A 21,609-nucleotide genomic window follows, 5' to 3' on the forward strand; every position below is an offset into this window, starting at 1 on the left:
CCTCCAAGTCACAACGGCTTGATTGTCAAGCAGCTGAAATATCTATCGTTTTGCACAAAGACTGCCATTTATGAATACGGACTGAATGTCCATTCTCATAATGGTACCTCGGAATTCTATCATGTGGGCTTTTGATACGATATCCATCATGTATATGGTGGCCATCACTGTAAGTGTTTCAATTTGGCGCGTCTGGGTAACAGCACTGAGGATATTACAGGCATTAGGATATCTTTTATGGACCGTGGTATACAACCTATACATTAGCCCACTGTCGAAATTCCCAGGACCGAAACTTGCCGCATGCACCAATCTCCAAAACCTATACTGGACATCAACAGGGCAGTATCACTACAAACTCAAAGAGCTCCATGATAAGTATGGAGATGTAGTTCGCACAGCCCCTAAATCTCTTGTATATCGCAACCCGCAGGCATGGAAAGATATCTACGGCCACCGCAAAGCTGGAGCCAGGTCATTCCTGAAAGACCCCAAGTTCTACCTCCAGGGGCCGAGAGGGCCAAACCTCCTCAACGCAAACGACGAAGATCATTCAAGAGAAAGGAGATTGCTCTCGCATGCCTTCTCTGAAAAGGCCCTGCGTGAGCAAGAAAGCCTTATTCAGTCACATGTTGACATGTTGGTGGTGCGACTGAAAGGAACGATTTCATCATCACGGGAAACAGTCGACATGTCTCAGTGCTACAACTTCACCACGTTCGACATCATGGGAGACTTGGCCTTTGGGGAGCCCTTTGACTGCTTACAGGAAAGCCAATACCACGCATGGGTCGAGATGGTTTTTGTGAGCCTGAAAGTGTTGGCACTGGCGCGACCACTATTAGTCTATCATTTTTTGGCACCTATTCTTAGGACGCTGCTCCCGAAAAGGCTCACAAAGATGCGAGAAGACTCATTCACTTTGGCAACAAACAAAGTCCATCGCCGATTGGAGACCGAGGTTGAACGGCAGGATTTCATGACTTACATCTTGCGATACAATGATGACAGGTCCATGACTGTACGGGAGATGGAAGCAAATGCCGCTTTGCTGATCCTCGCTGGGAGTGAGACGACCGCCAGCCTACTCTCCGGATTCACCTATTATATTCTGGCAAACCCACCGGCCTATCGGAAACTGGTGGATGAGATCCGAGAATCATTCAATTCTTACGAAGAGATTGACTTTCAAAGAGTTGGTCAACTGACTTACCTGAATGCAGCACTCGAGGAAAGTCTGCGGGTGTACCCACCTGTCCCAGCTGTTACTCCACGGATTGTACCTAAGGAGGGTGCATTGATCGACGGGCAGTTCGTTCCAGAGAACGTATGCCTCTACTTTCAAGTGTGATATTTATGTATATTGACTTCAGCAGGTTTCTGTGTCTGGGGCCCACTATTCTACCTACCATTCCGAGTCTTATTTTGCCGATGCGGACTCGTTTATCCCTGAGAGATGGCTAGAGAGCAGAGACAAACGCTTCGAGTCGGACAATCGGCCAGCAGTCCAACCAGTCTCACTTGGGCCCCGTAACTGTCTTGGAAGAAAGTGAGTTTTGTTCGATATCGGGAATCGAGCTAATTATATCCCTCCACAGCCTTGCCAATGCAGAAATGCGTCTAATTGCGACCAAGAACCAAGATTTTCTGGAGCTTTGAAATGACCATGGATGAGAGTTCAACTGGTTGGATAATCCAGGAATCCTACAATATCTGGGAACGCAAGCCATTGATGGTGAAGCTGTCGCTTGCACAGCATTGAATGTGTTGACGAAATTAGCAATGTCTTTGCGTTTCGTTTGGTGTGACGGAGCACTGTGGATTGATTGCAATGCAATGTACATAGGTAACCATTTATATGAAGGCTTATAGGATCAATCACCACATTCGTGATACGAGACGCGGAACGTTGAATATAATGTCACTGTCGATGGCACGTTAATATCTGCCAATAAACAAAATCATCGATGCTGTATATGCGTATCACGCTTATATGGATGCATTGGGTTGTCAATCACACTTGTCTCACAGTTTATTTGCCTTCATTATTACTGTGAATGTACATATCTATATCTTGCCGCAAATCCTGTGGCACATACATGTATAAGGTTGTCCTACAAAGGTTAGTCCTTGTTATCCCTATAAACATGTGTACAACTCTGGAACTGAGACATCAATCAACGTTGGAACTGCGGAACTGACATTGAGATTTAGCCGAGCATCCGGGCATAGGACAAGGTTGCACATTTCAAGGCAAGACTTGAGGACTTGATCCCTTTCAACAATCTAGCCCAACCCCAGCTTTAAAATTACACAGCGTGAAGTTTAAGTGAGTTGACCGTTAGGTTATCAATCTTTCCCGGTGATGCCGGTTCAATGGCAAATCGAGATATCTAGATCAGACGACATGCACATTTGACAAGGCCCTAAATAATGTAACGCAATCGAGAAGCAAAGAAGACAACACACGATAAGGCACGAAGGCAAAGTAGCACGCTCGGATAGCAAATTCGAGTATAAAGCTTGCTTCCCATCCGGCAATTAAACCCACTACTCACCATTGACTATTCCAAATCATCGCAATCAAAACCATGTCTAGTCTTGTCAATATCCTTGGGCTTGTGCCTTTGGCACTGGCTGCCAGCCCGATCATGTTGGTCCCTAATCAGGTACGGCTATGGAGCGTTTTCACCTGATCAACCCGTTTACTCTTTATCTAGTCCATGATTTTCAAAGAAAACGACTACGCAGTGAACGCTGGTAGGAAAGGAATACCCATTGCGTCTGATGGAAATTGCATGAATTTTGAGAACATACCCGACTAGTAAGTTGAATATTCTTCGCATACCTATGAAGTCTTGTTGACCAAAGTATCAGCCGCATGAATGTTGGATCAATCTATGTCCCATGTCCGTCCGAGGTCAAACAGGACGTGATGTGCTCAATGTACTCGTAAGTAAATAACCTCCGACTACAAGTGATTAGTGCTAAATCATCATCATCTAGCGACAACTCTTGCAACAACGAGCTGTTCACCTTTACCCGACCCCATGCGAATTTGCTCAGACGAGCTGTTGGCGATGGTGTAGGCAGACACGTTAGAAGCGTGAAATGCATGACGGTCAATTCTCCTGCTGACAGACAGGGACATATCTTCTCAAGTGATCATGTCTCTACCAAGAGTCCAAGCAACTGCCCCAATGACAGCTGTTCCAGTGAGCTGAACTGTCAGTCAAGCCACCCGGATTATGGCATGTACTGCTCTTCAGGCTCCATGACCTGCCAGAGAACCTCTGTAGCGGGCGCCCTTTGCAGGGAAGACGGCCAGTGTGTTGCGGGTCACTGTCAGAGTGGAATGTGTATGGCTGCCGCAGAGAATCTGCATTGCAAGCGGGGCTCTGAGTGTCCTTCTGGCCTGCGGTGTCGTCCTAACCGTGTTCGCAATTCGTCTGGAGCTTCTAGTGTCGAGATGGTCTGCATGAAAGATGAGGATGTTCGTGGCACGCAGTGCTCGGCTGAAAAGCCTTGTAAAGAGCATATGTCGTGCAGTCTTCAACATGAGACCGACACGTACTGTGAGTGGGATGGTACTTGTGCACTGAATAACACGAGTTGCGTATCCGGCAGTCAATGCTGCTCTGGTGTTTGCAGGGCCAATTTATGCCAGTGATAGTCTTTGTGGAGGATGTCGAGTTTGAAGGAAATGGTATCTAAATTGAGACAGTGACTGGGTTCTAGCTGGTATTATGCGTGTTAGCTGAGGATAATCGAGGTTGAGTGATAATGGGAAATCTTCTCTCTGAAGTTGGACCTCTCTTAAATCTTCCTAACTCGACACGTCCAAGGACATTACCCCACGGATGTCCATAGGGAACCTAGTCTACACATTTGATCAGGTTTACAGAGTAACCATATTTGTCAAATCAGCTCAGTCCCATGTAAGTCGTTCAAAATTGTTTCTAGACTTTTTGGGGACACAGCCGCTGAATTATTCCCATTGCATCCCCCCGAATCTCATTGACAATATCTTCTGCACCTTTCACGCCATGTATAAGTCCCACAGAGGCTCCTGCATATGTCGCGAGTCTCCCTTCAAGGCCCCAGCCTTTATCACCCGTCTTAACAGCTTCGTCATGAAGCCTTTGCAGTTCCTCAAAAGGCTTCCCTTCCTGCTGCTCAACAAATGATTTGTTCACAATAGTCCGGGGGCTATATTCCTCTGGCCACCCAAAAGTGCCCCTGAGTTGGTTATACAGTAAGGTACGCGTGGTTGAGGCAGCACCGTCCACCGCGCGTACGACCTCGTCCTGGTAACCCCGGCTAATGCGTGCTTCACTGGCAGCCAGGAATCGAGTCCCCAATACCACACCTGAAGCCCCAAGACACATCGCCGCTGCAACACCGCGCCCATCTGCAATTCCGCCAGCTGCAAACAACGGAATTTTGCTGTCTGCCATGGCGTCTGCAACTTCGGGGAACAGTGCCATAAGCCCCATTCCATCTTTCGCCCGACCGTGGCCACCGGATTCAGCTCCTTGCACGACAACAATATCTGGCCGCTCACGGTTCTGAAGAAGCTCCTTTGCCTCCTTCAGAGTGCCAATCTGAATCCAGATCTGGGTGTCGGGGGATGCTTGACGGATCTTGCTAGACCAGTCGTCATATTCCTTAGGTCCCTGACGCGGGGCATATAGCCAGGCTGCACATGGTTTATGCTTCTGGATTGCCGCGACTGCAACAGTGATATCATCAGCCCAGAGCTGGTATCCTATGCCGACAGGTAGTGTCGACCCGAGAGGTGGTATTATGCTGGCCTCTTGGCGCATGAGCGATGATGCTTTTTCAAGATCATCACTTGTGTCCTGCGTTTTGGCACCGGGGCCAATGAACCCTAGTCCACCGGCGCGCGAGACGGCTACTGCCAGTGCTGGACTGGACATTACTTTCATGGGAGCGCTGACCACAAATGGACCAGATACCCATGGGTATCGTGATAGCAGGCTTGCTGCCATGGTTTGTGCACGAGAAGGTTGCCAAGTAGTTGGATAATGTTGCAATAATATTATTTGCCTATGCGACTAGACATGTGGGAGGAAGCTTGTTTTGAATGATGCAGTCGCCGAGGCATTTTCGTCGACGTCACATGGGTAGCTCCGCAATATCCGCATTTCCCACGAAGTAATCTTCCCGGCGTGCTTAGCTTATAGTAGGCACGGAGGCCTACTTAGTAAAGAGGGTGAACCTAGTCTAATAAAATTTATACCCCGTGTTTCTAAGGTTGAAGTAATATACTATAACGCGATAGACTCCAGCGGTAATAGTATAACAGGATGGTGGAATGAGATGTAGGGCCCCGGGGTATTAGGAGGATTTAAATACTCCGACCTGACCGGTGTAATCGTCTTCCCAGCCCCACCCGCGTTCTCGGGATGGGTCTGTTTCAACAGTTAGGAATTTCTGGAATTTAGGTACATTTTGTATGGCGCGCTCATACAAAAGGTACATAGGCATGATACTTCAACAATCTAGATTTTTATCACCGTCGAAATACAACATAGCTAATGGGAAGATAGGAGCTCAAATATATAATATAGGCTTAGTTTAATCAGTTTAGCACTAGGACTTATCTATAATGTCTACTTAGGAGAAATTATGACCAATCGTAGAAAAAGTCTCCTTCAGCACACTAGTAGCTAATGACTTTTTTCCTACGCCTAATACTCCTATCTAAGTTGAGTATATTGTCATGATCTACATCTGATCTAGCATCACATGCTAGTATCACATGCTAGATCTATCTGATCGATTAGTTTGCTTTCTTCGATTTGTTTGCTAGTTCTTTGTTTGATATGAGAAGAGACAGGGCTTGCATCGTTTGCACTAGGCCTCGGTTTAATTACAACATAAGCTTTCATAAAGAGAGCTCGCCAGGTCTCTTGCTTCCTTTCCTTCTTTCCTTCCCTGTCTTTAGTATCTTGAATGGATGCACTCTCTTGCTTTGCTTCTGCTGGCTTGTAGATCTGGCACGTCACATATATAAAATGAAATGGCCTACCTTTATATAAGAGATATATATACATATATTTTTCCTAACTTTGTGGAGGGTGAAGAAAATCCAGATTATTGAAGTATCATGCCTATGTACCTTTTGTATGAGCACGCCATACAAAATATACCTAAATTCCTGAATGTGAAAAATTCCTGACTGGGGCTGGGAAGACGATTAGATAAGATAGGAAATGTCATGTGATTGGACAGGGACACGGACTTGCCGCAATACCCGCGGGTTGATTTCCCCACTCATCTCCTCCTCCGCAATACCCTTCTTATCCCCTCATTCCCGCTCGGAAATTGCGGGATCTCACCACCCGGCATATTGTTCGAAGACATGCCACAATCCGAATCGAAGCGAAAGCGTTCCCGTGTCGCATGTGAGCCGTGCCGGGAACGTAAAAGAAAGTGCGATGGGGCTGAGCCTTGCAGCACTTGCACTCAATGGGGCTATGACTGCCACTACGGACGTCGCCCACGACAGAGGCACCATGCTCCCCAACAGCCTCCAAGGGGAATCATCCCAAACCCAACGTCTCCACAGCACATTAATCCAGTGGATACACATGGGCTGGATCGTCGATTGTGGGCAAACTCCGGTGCTGCATTTGTTCGGAGGATGGGCCTGAATATCGATCCTGCGAAAGCGCCAAAACTCAGCCTATTTGGTTGGAATATTGGAAAGCGGCAACTGTCGTCTGAATCTCAGCCTGTTTACCCTGTGCTGTCTATCACGGATATCACATCCTTGGAACACATGAGAGCCCTCGCTCAGATCTACTTCGCCAAAATTGGTCCATGCTATGGCTTTATTGATTCTTCTCAATTTTTTGAGAGACTGGAGGCTAGATGGAAGCCGCCGATGGTTAGTAGCCTATATGACAGTGTTCTTGGTGGTGTCGCTGCATTGGGTTGTTTGTTTTCCGAACGAAACATGACCATCACCGAATTACATCTCATTGGATCGGCACTTTCTATTCTCGACTCGCACATACTGGGTGGCGCTCCTCCCGTGGAACTTCTCATTGGATGGACATTACGGGTCATATACATGCGAATGACTGACCTGCCTCACTCAACATGGATCGCGAGCTCGAAGTTGATGCATCTGGTGGAAGCTGCGGGATTCCATCTAGAGTCCACTGATTCAGTCTTTCCGCGCAGTATTGACACAGAGTTTGATCCAAACACCCAAAGACGACTCTTCGGCGTGGCACTACATCTTAACATGTGGACGTCTTATGATCTGGGTTTATCAAGAGTGTCTTTCCAGAAGAATGATTTGCCATTGCTTCCATCTACTATCGAGGGTGATTTCACACATGAGCTGCTGGAACTCATTCCATTATCGGCGAGCTTAGACCCGGGAAAGCCAAAGGAAGATGAGATCGACTTAGAAGAAACGCTTTCGCAGATCTTGGAAAGAGTTCATGATGAGCCTCCTTCAGCCATGGCGCAATGCAATCTTGTTCTTTGCATTCTGCGCAGAATCCACACAGAGAAACTTGAAATTTCCGCTCACCTTTCGGAAAAAGCCTTAGCATTGCTGAAGAAGGGTCTTGGTTGCTCACGTACTATGGCAAGCACCTGCAATCCCTGGCAACACATGGCAAACGTACCTTTCCATATCATATGCGTCTTGCTTGTGATGGACACACGCCAATCGCTAGCGATGCTGCCCGAAGCAATGCAGACATTGAAGTTTGTCGCGTCCATTTATGATACGAACACCATGAGAGAAGCCTGGAGTGCGGCTCTCTTGTTAGTTATGCTTCATCAACAGCGGAGGAAAGATGACCTTGCAATCTTCAATAACATCATGAACATGGAGGAGCAAGAAAGGTCAGCTGGACCATCCGCGCAAGAATTTCCAAGCGCGGAAGAATATTCATGGCTAGGGGCTTTGGTCGCTGATCTACCTGGTTTGCAAAGGGATGACCTTGATCAATTTCTGAATTCGGATATGATTGATACTTCAAATTTCTTGGGTGGATCTGGATGAGGGAAGCCCTAGAGGCGCTTGTACTTTTGAGAGGTCTACGTACTTTGATGATATTGTCTTAGATTATTTTAGCTTCGTTTTCAACTTCCTACCCGAAGCCCCGGGCCGGTAGATCATCCTGTTATAGCCGTGCGGAAATTGCGGGCGTCTTTCAGTGCCTGGCTTGTAAAATTCTCCGTCCCGCAATACCCGCTTCTATACATTGCGAGTCCACGCAAGTTTCCGAAAACTGTTTGTAAAAAGGACATGGAAACTACCAATCTCATTTAAAAAAAGGTGTGTGCTCCTCGCTATATTATCAAGTCCAAAATGCACGAGAAGTCGATTGGGGCGAACAACGCTCTTTCGGCACCTCTTTCCAACCCAGCAAGTTACGTTGATTTCAAAGGGGCTGATGACCCCGAGCATCCTCAGAATTGGAGACTATCTAAGAAGTAAGCCACAGGTCTAAATTAGCCAATGACCTGGTTATTCTGAATGCGAACTGACCGCAATTTCCACACAGACTTTTCAACTCTATCTTAGTGTGCTCGGGGACTCTGATCGTCTCGCTAACAAGCGCCATCTTCGCACCGGGAATCGACAAAGCAAGCCAAGAGTTTAGGGTTGGAACTGTGGTCGGAACACTGGGCACAACCCTCTATGTCCTTGGCTTTGCATCAGGGCCCGTAATCTGGGCACCTGCGTCAGAACTACGGGGAAGGAAATGGCCTCTGACAATTGGAATGTTAGGCGGTGGAATCTTCACCATTGCGTCGGCAGTGGCTAGAAATATCCAGACCTCGGTGATATGCCGTTTCTTCGCTGGCATGTTTGGCGCAAGTCAACTGACTGTGGTCCCCGGTGTACTGGCCGACCTATACAGCAACACCACTCGAGGTGCTGCAATTTCACTATATGCGCTGACTGTCTTCGTGGGACCGTTCATGGCTCCTTTTGTGGGTGGTTTCATTGCGTCGAGTTATCTTGGCTGGCGGTGGACTCTTTACATCCCGGCAATTTTCAGCCTGGCAAATGGGCTGGTGAGTGTTCTCTTCTTGGATGAGACATATTCGCCTTGTATTCTCGTGGCGAAGGCTGTTGCTATCCGCAAAAAGTCACAGGATTGTAATATCCGTGCCAGACATGAGGACATCGAGGTCAGCATCCCCGATCTCGTGGAGAAATACTTCACACGTCCACTGAAGTTGCTCTTCACGGAGCCTATTATCCTCGTGGTGTCGGTTTACATGTCCTTCATCTACGGTCTTGTCTATGCGCTTCTTGAGGCATATCCCTTCGTCTTCGAGCATACATACGGAATGACTCCTGCCTTTGCGGGTCTAATGTTCATTGGCCTCATTATCGGAGTAGTGCTCGCGTGTGCCTTTATCCTTTTCGGTCAGTTGGCCTATGCAAAGAAACTGGAAGAGAATAAGGGCACCCCAGTGCCCGAGTGGCGCCTCGCCCCAACACTCCTAGGAGCGCCTGTTTTTACAATAGGTCTTTTTTGGTGAGCAAAATCCTTTTGTATTAGAATGTTGTCCAATATCAGCTAACTGAATGCCCACAGGTTTGGCTGGACTGGGTTCACCTCTCAGATTCATTGGGCTGTACCTGCCGCGGCGGGGATATTCATTGGATTTGGGGTGCTGTGTATCTTTCTTCCGTGCTTCAACTATATTGTCGATGCATATTTGCCAATGTAAGTTCTCGGCCTATCTACTCGAAAAAGTCAAAACACCCTACTGACGTACCTGGATATTAGCGCTGCTTCAGCTGTTGCTGCCAATATCATTCTTCGATCAGCAGTAGCCGCAGGGTTCCCGTTATTCTCAAGGCAAATGTTTCAAAACATGGGAATTCAATGGGCTGGCACGTTGCTTGGCTGTTTGGCCGCAATAATGATCCCCATCCCGATCATATTTAGGGCTTATGGACCTTGGCTAAGAGGGAAAAGCAAAGTATTTCCCTAAAGTCACAAGCTAGAGTGAAGGAAATTGTCTCGTTAGTGGTTTTCATGTTAGAGAGTGGGCTATAGCTGCTGCCAAGCCCGTGAGCATATAGAGCGTGTATATAAAGAGTTGAAATGCTTCATTACGATCTGGCACACTCTGGATTGACCTTGCCTCGGGATCCGGTGCCATTCACGGAGGCAGCCTCCGAAAACCCTTCTGCGGGGAAGGAGTTTAGAGCGGGGCAGGCAGGAATCGACATGTGGAGTGAACCTGGCCACTACAGAAAAGGAAGAGGAAAGGTTGAGCTCACATGGCGAGCCGGTGATGCTTCTCACCCCTCGTTTACTGTCGTAGAGTCAGTCCGTGTTAGCAAGTCTTGTATCCAGATACCACTAGACCCATGAGCACACGTTTTGATCTACGCACGAAAATTGTCTCGCTTTTAGGGATGAATTAAGCCCACGCATCATAATGTTCAGCGTTCACACTCATCATACGGGGAAACACGCATCGGGAATTCCTCCACTCTAGCTTGGCACAATATCGGCGTCCGGGCTGATTAACGGCACACGACGCCGAGGGATAAAAAATCGCGCTCCTCGTCATATTTAGGTGAACGGAGCTGACCACTAAGGCCAATGACGACCTGCCTGGGTTAACACTCTATGTGCCCCCCAAGAGATCGACAATACAATCCACGACTAGCTGAATAATAGAAACGGAAAGGCCATTGTCAGGGACTAGGGTAGCTGCAAGTAGCGCTCCGCACAAACCGAATCTGTTCGAATATCCTTGAGTTGGCTGGTCAAAGTGCCTATGCGAACATGCCTCAGAGGCCAACTGAGCTGGTCCACTGTCGTTCCTGCCCCAAGATGTATTCCCGATGCAAAATAACGAGCTTTCATGACGCAGCTGGGCAGGTATGTAAATCACAGCCCGATCCGGTCTGAAACTGTCTCACCTAGGTAAGGTCACTGCGGGCAGTGATGGGTTGAGCACATGGAAGGAACGATAGGTTCCTCACAGCCACCACCAAAGGTCGATCCTACCTAGGTAGCCATGCCAGGATCGAGCCATACCAAATCGGGTATAAACACCTAAATGATCGGCGGCAAACCATGTCTTGCTAAACTGTCAACCGTGGTAAAACTCGGAGAATGTGGGGACCAACCCCGCAAAGTCCTCCGGATCGACAGCTCTGTACAGCTTCCAACACTGACTATTTTGGATATTTACCGGTGGTCTTGAGGCCGAGAATACCGAAACTAATTGTCCGACATACAACAACTGATTGTTAGTGGAATGTATAAAATGGACCAACTCGCACAAGGAGTATTCTATTTCCATCTCCAGGAAGACCTCAAGATTCAATTTCTTCAACAATTTCTTCGACCAAAATGAAAGGCTTCACGTACCTCACCACCGCCTTCCTGGCCATTCTACCTGCCCTTGCTATCCCAACGGGATCAACCCTACAGAAAAAGGCAGACTCGAGTAAAGTCGGCTATTTGGCTGTCTACTGGACAACTGAGGACAATAGCGTTTACTTTGCCCTCAGCAGCAACGATGATGCTCTAGGATTTAAGTCTATCAATGGAGGCAAGCCGATCGTGTCACCTACGCTTGGGACAAAAGCCGTCAGGGACACATCAATCATTGCCGGACAAGGCAAAAGCGCAGGGAAGTTCTACATTTTGGGCACTGATTTGAATATTGATGCGGTATGTCCCAGTCCATCTTATTGTGAACATTCGCGTACAGGGTAGGGTTACTGATCGAATTTAGACAAATTGGGAGGCTAGCACTCGCACCGGATCCCGCGGACTATTTGTTTGGGAGAGCACTGATTTGGTCACTTGGGGAAATGAGCGACTGGTGACAGTTGAGGATGAAACGGCTGGAATGGCCTGGGCTCCCGATGCATACTGGGATTCCTCGAAAGGACAATACTTTGTCCACTGGGCTTCGCAATTGGTATGTTCGAATCTCTCAACCGCCATTTGATCTGCTAACAAGATCAGTATTCTGCGGATGACACCGACCACACCGGCGAGCCTACCCTAAACACCAGTATGCGGTATTCCTACACTAGCGACTTCAAGACTTTTACCACACCAGAGACATATGTGTCACTTGGTGACACCACTGTAATTGATATGGCTTTCCTGGAAGACGAGAACACGCTCACCCGATTCTATGTTACGGGAGGGGGCCCAGTGGAACAGACCAGTACCAACGGACTTTTTGGTGATTGGACTACAGCCAAAGGAACGATCGAGAATAGCTCTGGCTACGAGGCGCCATATGCATTCTGGGATAACGTGGAAAATGGTCTGGCATACCTTCTCTGTGATAAGGTGGGCAGTGTTACTGGAAACCACGCATGGCAGTCGACCGATCAGGCTTCCGGTACATTCACCGTGAATGACACCCACGACTTAGCTTTCATGCGGCATTTGTCAATTCTGCCAGTGACCCAGGGTCAGTATGATGCATTGTCGGCGTTATAAGTATGAATTAGCCGCTCCCTTGAAGGTCCCTCGGGCTATTCACATCCGAACATGGAGACTTCAATTACGATATTGGATAAACTCAATCACTTCATTTCAAAGGTTGCAACCCTGTATATAGGCTCCATGTTTCGCTATCTCCGCTTATTCGGGGTTATTATCAATCGAACTGTCCACAGCCCATCCATTGAGCATAGTATAGTCGGAATATGGCGAGGTGCCATGCAGGGTCTCGTAGTGTTTGCGAGGCCCGCACTCTCTCAACTTGGCAGAGTCTGCGTTGATGCACCGGTGCTGCATGATAGCCGCGATTTGTCGACCCGCATCTAGTCCTTCAAAGTACGCACCGTGAAGGAACCCAAAGAAGGTCGGGCTGGTAGCTTCGCCAGCAAACCATAGCCGGCCAGCATTAGCGCGAAGATTCTGATGCATCTCCAGAGATGTGGCAGGGGGCCAGTTGGAGTAGCTGCCGTAAGCCCAAGGCTCTGAGGTCCAGCGTGGGTACATGAATGCAGTTGGCTCAGGGATATCCTTGTCCGGGAACATCTTGCGCAAAACGTCCATTGCTTCCTTCTTGGTCTGCTCGTCAGATTGGCGCTCGACTCGATAGGCAAACTCGTTGGTCACGGTTACGAAGATGATGTTGGAATCAGGGAGGAATCCGGGAGTGGATAGTGACTGCCAGATCGGGTACCAGCCACGGGTTACAGGATCTGCATAGAGGTGGTATTGTGTTTCCGAGGGCCAGAAGGTTTCGTTGAACTGGAAGAAGATCTTGGTGTATGTTCCCATGTTGAACTTCTGAATAGCTTCCAGCTTCCAATCTGGGAGTTCTGGAGAGAAGTTGACAGCGCCACGCTGTAGAACTCCCAGTGAGAATGTGGTAATAGCATAGTCTGCTTCTACGCAGCTGCCATCTTTGTTGTGAACTCTAACACCATGGTCCGAATACGTGATGTTCGTAACCTCCGTGTTCAAGTGAAGGCGTGGGTCATTATCACGGAGGAAAGTCGATGCAATCCTTTTAATAATGAAATTCAATCCACGCTGGTCAATAACCAAGTTATCGTGGTCGCTGAAATAATTGAAAGTCAAGTTATCGCCCACACAGCCGAAGACAAACGAGCTCTCTATTGGGGAGTAAGCAGCTTCAAAGTCTAGTCAAAGATGTTAGTTGATCCCTAGGTGCATTCGCAAGGCAGACAACTTACCCCATGACCACCAGTCAACAGCCTGCGCTTCCATGTCATGTACCTTGGGCGTCCAACCTGCCAAGGCGAGACCTGACTTGGCATTTTGATCCTGCAGATTCTGAGTAAGAATCTCACCTGCCTTTGCGTTGGCAATCTCATAGGCCTCGTCATAGGCGTCGATTAGATGGCTATAGTCGAAATAACCATCCTTGTTGTAGGTAGATACATTGTCATAGTTTGAGAATTCGGTCTTCAGTCCGTATTTTTGAGCCTGCCCGAGGTCAGTTTGAATTTGATGGAAGACATTTTGAGACACTTTGAGACATTTTGAGACCTACCAAGAGCCAGATCGGGTTCTGTGGGCCTCCTTCACTTCCAATACCTTGTACCTGTTTGACTTGTGAGCGGGATCCTTTGCATCCTTTCATGTGCCTGAGACCTACCCAGTTGGCACCCATCTCAATATTATAGGGCTTCCCATCTTTGTCTTTGCCGAAAGGCTTGTGCCAAGCCCGGCCGCCGATAGTATCGCGGTACTCGAGAATCACGAAATCGTGCACGGAAGCATTCGTTAGGGCTTGCTATGAACTTTGTCAATAACATAAAGATAAAGAAGATGGGAGACCCACAGCAGCCGTAATACCAGCCACACCACCTCCCCTATACTTGGATGAGCTTCGAAATCAATTAATAAGAAGTCTAGTGCTTACAAGATCGCAACTTTAGTCTTCTTGCAGGTTCCCTCGGTTCGAGCTTGGTGAGGTGCACCGATAACAGGCAGGGTAGTGCCTGCTATCGCGGCCAAAAGTGAAAGGTGGTGCAAATGCATGGTGAAGCTCTAGAGATCAGAAAGGGGATCGATCGCAATAAATAATCCCGACCCACAGCCCTGGAGACGGCTGAGCTGAACCAGCACAGAGATAAGAACCCGGTGAGAGAAGATCTACCTTGAGCTGAATGTAACCGACTCCTCGGACTTTCCGCGATCGGGCAAGTACATGCGGGAAAGAGAAGCATGATTTAAATCATTGGATGTACCTAGTGCATATAGATAGCTGCGGGGATGGCTTCAATATCCTCCGTTTTCCGATTTAATCAATTCTAGTCTCATTCCTATTACGTTTGGAATGCTGAATTAGGCTGGTACATCAAGAACATTCCTATATAGTCAGATATACTTACATTTTTCCGGGAATATCTCGAGATAGGCGAGTCTATAACGCTTAAGGGTTACTCCTTACGAGTATCTCCCAACGTGCTCAGGATAACGAATATTGTCGGGGGATTACAATAACCGGTACTTCCGCTAAAATCATGCACAGGCAAAGAACTAGACTCCACCACTAGTTTCGGCATTAGACCCTCGGTAGTCATACATACCTGGTATGGCTCGAAAGCTGTGTTGGAAGCTTTGCCGAACATGCTTGAATTGTTTCAGACAAAGACTCTGCGAAGCGATTGTTGTTGAGGATTCTTTGGATAAGCTGTAACAAAGAGTCAGAATACCATGCCTTCCACCCGGGACCTGAATACTCACCTCATCGGGTTGAGATACCCCCTGCAAGGTCCGCCGAAGGTCGTTGGCAGACAACAATAAAAGGGAACTGTCCTATAAATGACCTGTTTGCTCATTAGTTTATAATAGATAATTCTCAGGGACCAATTGGATCACCAGAGCTTATGCCCAATGTAGAGGCAACTGAAAGGTAGCTTCGTAAAACCGCAACTTCGGATGGAGAAACGAGATCTGCGAGATTATCAGCATCACCCTTGGGAAATATGGAGAACCGGAAGTGATACTCACCATTGAGCAAACTTGAAATAACATCGACCAGCCCAGAGACACCGATCCCTGTCAAGAACCTCGCTGCTATCAACATTGGCATTGACAATGATATTCCCCTGCAGTAGCTTTTAGCAATTTGCATCATAGGTTGTTTGCTGTCAAATAACATACGTGACGAGAGTGTCAAAGGCAAAAATCACGAAAGCAATGATGAGGACGGGCTTATGTCCATATACTTACTGCGCATAGATGAGCATACTAAGACATATTAGATGCAGGATATTCTGACAGGGAACTTCAAGAACTTACCACTGGAAGCGCTACAGAGTACCCAAAATTGTAGCATGATATAAGCCAAGGTCCTAAATCCTATCTTTAGAAGACTTTCCCAATCTCCTTCCTCATTTGTTGCGGCCACAAATGAACCATCGGCCATTGCGAGGTAAGTACCTTCATGGAACATTTTACTTACCCGTCTTCGCCAATTGATACTATCGCTGTCTCACCCATAATTGCGACCGCTAGAAAGACTCTTTTTACCTGCCCTTCCTCTTAATCTTCAGTATTTTCGAGAACATGTTCATCGAGCAAGCGCGACGCCTCGCTCAATAAGTCATTGCCAGGCACGTCGGAATTTGCGGTTTTGGCAGCTTGGGAAAAGAACGGTGATACGAAGATTCAAAGGTACGATCAGAGAAGATCAAGTATATCAACACACGTTACCGACCACACCTGTACTACTACGCATGCAGGAAGATCGGGGAGTTCGCGATGTATTGGATCCATCACATCCCTGCCCAATATGAAAATGCGGCTGAGGTGAGTCCTTGCATTAAAATCGCCAATATTCGATTGGAATGCAAGCGTGCTATTATATGTAGCCTGTGTGACTCGTCGAGGGTCTACGTGCACATCATTGCATATTGAGTAGCGAGTTTCTTGAAGACTGCATTCATCAACTGTCGGCTGTTCAATTGAGCTCCATCCTTGCAATACACTTTCTTTGGAGTATTTCCAAGGCTGGCTTCCTAATTCTTTCTGCGGGGTACGTACCTTATCTGCAGCTGCAACGAGCCAAATGCATGCAATGGACAAGGAAACGCCATGGCATAGTAGTTTTCATCTAGAAGCCACAGTTAGAACAATGAGCAACATTGCAGCAGTTTCCAAGGTTGGCTTCCGAGACTGGAACGCCGAAGCAGCCATCATAGCATCAATGGATGTATGTTAGCTGCTGGTGATCTACAAATTACCCCTAGCCACCATTACGGCGCTTGTGGGCAAGAGGTCTATTCGCTATGCAGTGAATAATCTTGTCAAGGCAGTTGAGAGAAATTGGGAAGCCCTGATTTTTTTCTCACGGTGGTGTCAATTTGCTTTTTCAGCAGATTCACAGAGACCGGGAGATGATCGATCGAGCCTGCTCAGTCTTGGATTGCCCAGGTGGACATGGCCGAACACTTCTGCAAGCTCCTGAGATACTTCAAGTGCGGTCTCGATGAGATCTGGTTAGTTTGTGATATATCGAGGCGATACATAGGTAATATGGGAGTAATTTTTCGGGACCCTTGAGATAGGTGGAATTTCCTCATTTCCGAAGTTCAATGACCACCAAAGAGAAAACATATTTGTCCATAGATACAAAAACATAAAGACATAGTCATGATTTTGGGGGAAAGGCAGAACCATTGCACCAGTCTGATGGCTACAGATCCATTTCAGAAGGGAAAAGAAATGCAAAGAAAAAGGACAAACCGAACAAGAACACCGCCGAGCTATGCAAAGGGCCGTGTCAGATGCCATCTGAAGTTTTCCCAAACGCCAAATCAGAGACACCAAAGGTTCAGATAGTAAGGACCAGAAGGTTATTCCGGGCGGAAACAAAGATAACAAGAAAAGGAGATGCAAAATATGCTTCCTTTCAGCGGAAACCGTAAGAAGGGCGAACCATTTTCGATACTTCCGGATTCAGAGAGAGCTGCTGGTAAGGCGAGCTTCCTGGGTCGTAGTACAGACCTTCGATGTGCCCGTCCTCGCGGCGAAGGGAGATGTAGTAGAATCCAGAGATTGTAAGACCTTGACGAGCATCGGTTGGTGTGATGAAGCATCGTTCTGGGGCATGTTAGCAAACACAGAATGTACAGTGGAAGGATACATGATCTCCCGCTACTTACCCTTCCATCTCATCAAGATCCATCCCTTAGACAATTCCTCGGCAATCCACTTCCGGCTCACAAGGTTCCGGGCCATCTCAGCATCTGTCAGATCCTTGAACGGCTGCAATTCACGCCAGTATGTACTATCAATGTCTGCATCTGCTTTGAAGTTCTTTGTCTCCAGCGTGTGATTGTTGAAATCGATAATTTCACCCTCCAAGAAAGTTACGATGTGTGCATCATGGGTGGGCGAGGTCTTGTCGGGGATGTTGTAGGCCTCCATCGTGCCAGATAAAGTCATGTCATCATGGTTGATCTGGTGTATGGTGACCTTGACAGGCCAGTTTTCGTCGCGGTTGTTAGCCAAGTATCGGCGGCCACTTGTGGTAGAAACGCTGATTCGGGTGCTATCACTTCCATTTACAATGACAGGTTCACTTGGGGCGTTCGGACTGGGGATGCGTTGCGACAACACTGAGCACCCGGCACTTGCAGCTCGTTGACAGCCCGAAAAAGCCATGCCAGATCGAAGCCATGAGCATGCCGGGGGTGGTGCAATGTTCGGAGTGTATAGAATGAAGTCCGTATCTCTCCAAGACTTTGTATCCATCGAGAAGGATAGCCGGCTGTCTGCCAAGACAAGCATACTGTCTTCAAGGGAGTTTGAATACCGAATGCGATCAAGATAGTGGATGGTTTCCCCCAGCACATTGCTCAGACATGTGTCTGAGTGTAGCTGGCGATGAGCGGCAGCCCGAGCGCGTAGGTCATTGTGGGTGAGGTTGGTATGATGTGAATCCCCGCGCGCCGCAGGACGATAGCGGTATCCCCGAGATGCGACCCCGATTGTATTTTCAGCGTCCTCGTCCGGAGTGGCATCTGAATAGCGATCGATGATGTAGTTCTCCAGTGTGCGACTTCTTGAAAGCCGAGGCTGACGCCTTGCAGATTGTAATAGTGCCGCCACTGCAGAGATCGATGGCCGAGCCTGACTGCTGCCCGGCAGCGTTGCATACTCATGGGGTATCAGTTGGGCGGGGCCAGGGACCTCATTGCGCGGAGGCCGTGCGGGGGGTGTATCACGACTTGAGGTGGAATGGAGGAAGGGCTCCATTTGATCGTCTTCTGACTCTTCGCGCACAGCACCATCCTCATCATCGGATCCGGGTGCCCATCCATACAACGATCGTGAGTTGGGCACTCGGCCTTCGTAGTTCGGCATGTCGGTTGATCTCTCTTGGCGACGCACAATCGGGATGCGACGGTTGAGTTCAACGGAGGTGCGCGGGTTGGCGGGATCATCAACCTCCATACGGTCTTCGTTTTGCGGTGGATTGGTTGGGTAGCGGCGGCGCCGCTGTCGGCTCAAGGAGGGTAGTAGCGGGTTGAAGAGAGCTGGTCGCGATCGCAGAAAGTTCACGTTGTCATCGTGAGCGTTGTCAGTCTCCACGGGGGCAGGTGTGGGAATCGACGATCGGCGCGGGGGATCAGGTGTCGCGGTCGTCGAAGAGAGTGGCGTGCTGTGCTGGAGGATATTAGCTCACGAATTATAGATGGTGGATTGCAAGGATGAAATGTACTGAGTTAGGAGGCGGCATCCTGATCGGAATGCGCCGTCAAGGAGTGTGCGGGATCGACGTTGGCCATGCAAGGCCAAGAAACCAATATGTGTGTACAAATAGACAAATAAGTCTGGGGAAAGATGCCCACAAAATGAGATGGAGAAAGTGTTAGATGTTGTGCTTCTAGGACTCTGGAGATGTGGAGATGCCCGCAACATATGACGTTCTTCCTTTCAGCCGGCTCAGGGTCGTCTCTTGAAATCCGTGGATTTTGTCGGACTTCATTGAATTTCATGGGGATGTCAGTTGTGATTTCTTGATTATTTGTATTCTTACTTATTTCTATACATACATCCAATGTATGTATGAATAAAGTCATACCCCTGGCAGTCAGGAACGTGGACGGCCGCCCCTGTCATTCTGCAAAACATCACCCCTGTGGACCAACTGGCGGCATCTAGAAAGCGATCTATAAAGGTCATTTCACCAAAAAAAAAAAAAAAAAAAAAGCCACATATATGCACAACAAGCTTTCATCGGGATTGATATATCCCAGCGCATTAAACCACCAATGGCTCCCCAGGTCGGCAATCCGGTTCTTCATTGACAGAAGCGGGGAAACTCCAGGCACTTTCTCGGCTTGTCAGTAGGAGGTCCTGTTGGTTGAATAGTGACATTCACAACCTTGGAATACATCTATGGATATTTTTCTGGTTCTAAGGATAAATACGAATCGATTCCTGTACTACCTGGACATGTTGCAAATCCTGTTCTATGACCCATATGTAACCTCCATCAAGATATTGTTCTGATCAGTGTAGTATATGTGCAGTTGAAGATCTAGTCCACAGTATAAAGTAACTAAAGCTCTTGAAGGCCTCACAGACCATCTTAATATGTTGCAAATCAGACCATGCGTGCAGCATTGCAACCATCGGCTATCTGGACACATTGTAGGACCATGTTCCAGAAGGCATCGAGATCAACACCCCTGGGAACAGCAACACCCGGGCCATCAACAGGAGTAGCTATCGAGCGACCCAGCTGACCTGTTTTGGATACATCTTTCCCGTGCTGCCCATCTGTGACAATACTCAAAGCAAAACGCTCGCCGCCTTTATCATCAAAAGCAAGAGCTTGATTGGGATGTTTGCTGGCAAAGGCTGGATTCAGCGTCGACAATACCACAGCCACGGCAAGAGGATCATGCAGTGGAGGCCCAGTGGTCAAACCAAAGGCATTCTCATATGTGGCAGCAAAGAAATTGAGTAGTGCATGCAATATCTGCCGAAGGATAGTGGGCCCCTCGGCCGAGTGGATCGAGCCATGCAAGATGCGCGTTTGGACAGCCTGTGATGCTAAGACCTGATGTGTGAGATCTAAGGCCATGATAGTCGTCTTAGATGCAAGAACTGGGTTGCTAAAGATTGACTCGGCAGACTCCGGGTCGCACTATACCATGGTGAATAGACGAGCCAGAGAGGGATGACAGAATTGGAAACGTACGTAGAAGTTGAACTCAGCCCATGGGGTCACATTTCCGATCCTGGTCTTCTCACCTGGAAGTCTGCTCATGGGAGCATCGGTGAATCCTTCACCGATGGCACCACCCATAATGCTCAGCCCTTGGATGTGTTCAGCCACCTCGGGGAATGTCGCAAACAACAGTGCGATGTTAGTCAAGGTACCCGTTGCAACTACCCAGGGAGTACCCTTGGGCTGTGCAAGAAGAGCATCTCTCATGGCCAAAATGGCATTCTTATCGGTGATGGGTGCTCTAGTGGCCTTGGGAAGTAGGTCGGTCCCGTCCAGTCCAGACTCGCCTAGAAAGTGTTATTAAACATTTCGTTCGCAAGGCCACCACTCCCTACCGTGAATGTTGGGCGCATGAAGAGCAGGCCGTGAAAATGGCTTATTGCTTCCGGGATAGACAGGAATATCGGGCTTGCCGATCGCCTCTAGAACGCTGCCAGCATTGGCGGTTGTCTTCTCTAACGATGCATTCCCATGTATAGTACTGATTCCAAGAAGCTCCAAAGATGGATGGTGAGCAGCAATCAAAATTGCAAAGGCATCCTATATCATATTAACAAATGTCTCTCTGAAATGACTTTTGAGGCTTACATCATGGCCTAAGAGCAGTCAGTAAGATGGAAGCGAGAGGAACACGAGGGACTGACCAGGGTCGCAATCCAGCCACAAGGGAGTAGGACTATATTGGGTAGCTGGGTCTAACATGATGTATATCTCAGAGCAACAGATACAATTGAGAATCAAGGGGCCACTTGGGCACTTAAGTACATCTGGCCGGATATAAACAGATCCCCGCATCAATGGATGGCGATAAGGCTTATCGTGAAGCCCTAAGCCCTATAGTCCCATTTGGGCCAGGTACAGATCATCAACTCCAAG

At 48.1% G+C, this 21,609-nt stretch overlaps 10 protein-coding genes across 10 annotated transcripts; 5 read left to right on the forward strand and 5 right to left on the reverse strand.

Annotated features, from left to right (window-relative positions):
- Positions 1–100: 100 nt before the first annotated feature.
- On the forward strand, positions 101–1,762 carry N7525_000755 (cytochrome P450; the record flags this gene model as incomplete). The annotated part of the gene is made up of 4 exons (XM_061211667.1): positions 101–169; positions 221–1,327; positions 1,377–1,549; positions 1,636–1,762. 4 exons carry the CDS (start codon positions 101–103, stop codon positions 1,760–1,762), a joined length of 1,476 nt encoding a protein of 491 aa, XP_061070893.1.
- An 829-nt stretch (positions 1,763–2,591) lies between these two features.
- Positions 2,592–3,714, forward strand: N7525_000756 (uncharacterized protein; the record flags this gene model as incomplete). Its single annotated transcript, XM_061211668.1, has 5 exons — positions 2,592–2,669; positions 2,721–2,824; positions 2,878–2,952; positions 3,007–3,575; positions 3,674–3,714. 5 exons carry the CDS (start codon positions 2,592–2,594, stop codon positions 3,712–3,714), a joined length of 867 nt encoding a protein of 288 aa, XP_061070894.1.
- Positions 3,715–3,959: 245 nt separating this feature from the next.
- N7525_000757 (nitronate monooxygenase) lies at positions 3,960–5,012 on the reverse strand (the record flags this gene model as incomplete). Its single annotated transcript, XM_002562027.2, has 1 exon — positions 3,960–5,012. The coding sequence occupies one exon, from the start codon at positions 5,010–5,012 to the stop codon at positions 3,960–3,962; it is 1,053 nt and encodes a 350-aa protein (XP_002562073.2).
- Positions 5,013–6,388: 1,376 nt separating this feature from the next.
- Positions 6,389–8,053, forward strand: N7525_000758 (uncharacterized protein; the record flags this gene model as incomplete). Its single annotated transcript, XM_002562026.1, has 1 exon — positions 6,389–8,053. The coding sequence occupies one exon, from the start codon at positions 6,389–6,391 to the stop codon at positions 8,051–8,053; it is 1,665 nt and encodes a 554-aa protein (XP_002562072.1).
- A 309-nt stretch (positions 8,054–8,362) lies between these two features.
- Positions 8,363–10,008, forward strand: N7525_000759 (MFS transporter; the record flags this gene model as incomplete). Its single annotated transcript, XM_061211669.1, has 4 exons — positions 8,363–8,487; positions 8,559–9,545; positions 9,606–9,737; positions 9,768–10,008. The coding sequence occupies 4 exons, from the start codon at positions 8,363–8,365 to the stop codon at positions 10,006–10,008; spliced, it is 1,485 nt and encodes a 494-aa protein (XP_061070895.1).
- A 1,379-nt stretch (positions 10,009–11,387) lies between these two features.
- Positions 11,388–12,500, forward strand: N7525_000760 (glycoside hydrolase family 43 protein; the record flags this gene model as incomplete). The annotated part of the gene is made up of 3 exons (XM_002562024.1): positions 11,388–11,711; positions 11,776–11,964; positions 12,012–12,500. 3 exons carry the CDS (start codon positions 11,388–11,390, stop codon positions 12,498–12,500), a joined length of 1,002 nt encoding a protein of 333 aa, XP_002562070.1.
- Positions 12,501–12,644: 144 nt separating this feature from the next.
- On the reverse strand, positions 12,645–14,522 carry N7525_000761 (uncharacterized protein; the record flags this gene model as incomplete). Its single annotated transcript, XM_002562023.2, has 6 exons — positions 12,645–13,657; positions 13,712–13,964; positions 14,032–14,082; positions 14,137–14,274; positions 14,323–14,353; positions 14,404–14,522. The coding sequence occupies 6 exons, from the start codon at positions 14,520–14,522 to the stop codon at positions 12,645–12,647; spliced, it is 1,605 nt and encodes a 534-aa protein (XP_002562069.2).
- Positions 14,523–15,345: 823 nt separating this feature from the next.
- Positions 15,346–15,915, reverse strand: N7525_000762 (uncharacterized protein; the record flags this gene model as incomplete). The annotated part of the gene is made up of 2 exons (XM_061211670.1): positions 15,346–15,560; positions 15,789–15,915. The coding sequence occupies 2 exons, from the start codon at positions 15,913–15,915 to the stop codon at positions 15,346–15,348; spliced, it is 342 nt and encodes a 113-aa protein (XP_061070896.1).
- A 1,485-nt stretch (positions 15,916–17,400) lies between these two features.
- Positions 17,401–19,233, reverse strand: N7525_000763 (GID4/VID24 family protein; the record flags this gene model as incomplete). Its single annotated transcript, XM_002562021.1, has 3 exons — positions 17,401–17,591; positions 17,654–19,160; positions 19,216–19,233. 3 exons carry the CDS (start codon positions 19,231–19,233, stop codon positions 17,401–17,403), a joined length of 1,716 nt encoding a protein of 571 aa, XP_002562067.1.
- Positions 19,234–20,103: 870 nt separating this feature from the next.
- Positions 20,104–21,435, reverse strand: N7525_000764 (uridine-cytidine N-ribohydrolase; the record flags this gene model as incomplete). Its single annotated transcript, XM_002562020.1, has 5 exons — positions 20,104–20,649; positions 20,704–21,020; positions 21,069–21,273; positions 21,322–21,329; positions 21,378–21,435. 5 exons carry the CDS (start codon positions 21,433–21,435, stop codon positions 20,104–20,106), a joined length of 1,134 nt encoding a protein of 377 aa, XP_002562066.1.
- Between the last annotated feature and the right edge of the window lie 174 nt (positions 21,436–21,609).

This window comes from Penicillium rubens, assembly GCF_028828025.1.
Source record: "Penicillium rubens strain IBT 27055 chromosome Unknown utg000001l_segment0_segment0, whole genome shotgun sequence".
NCBI lineage: Eukaryota > Fungi > Ascomycota > Eurotiomycetes > Eurotiales > Aspergillaceae > Penicillium > Penicillium rubens.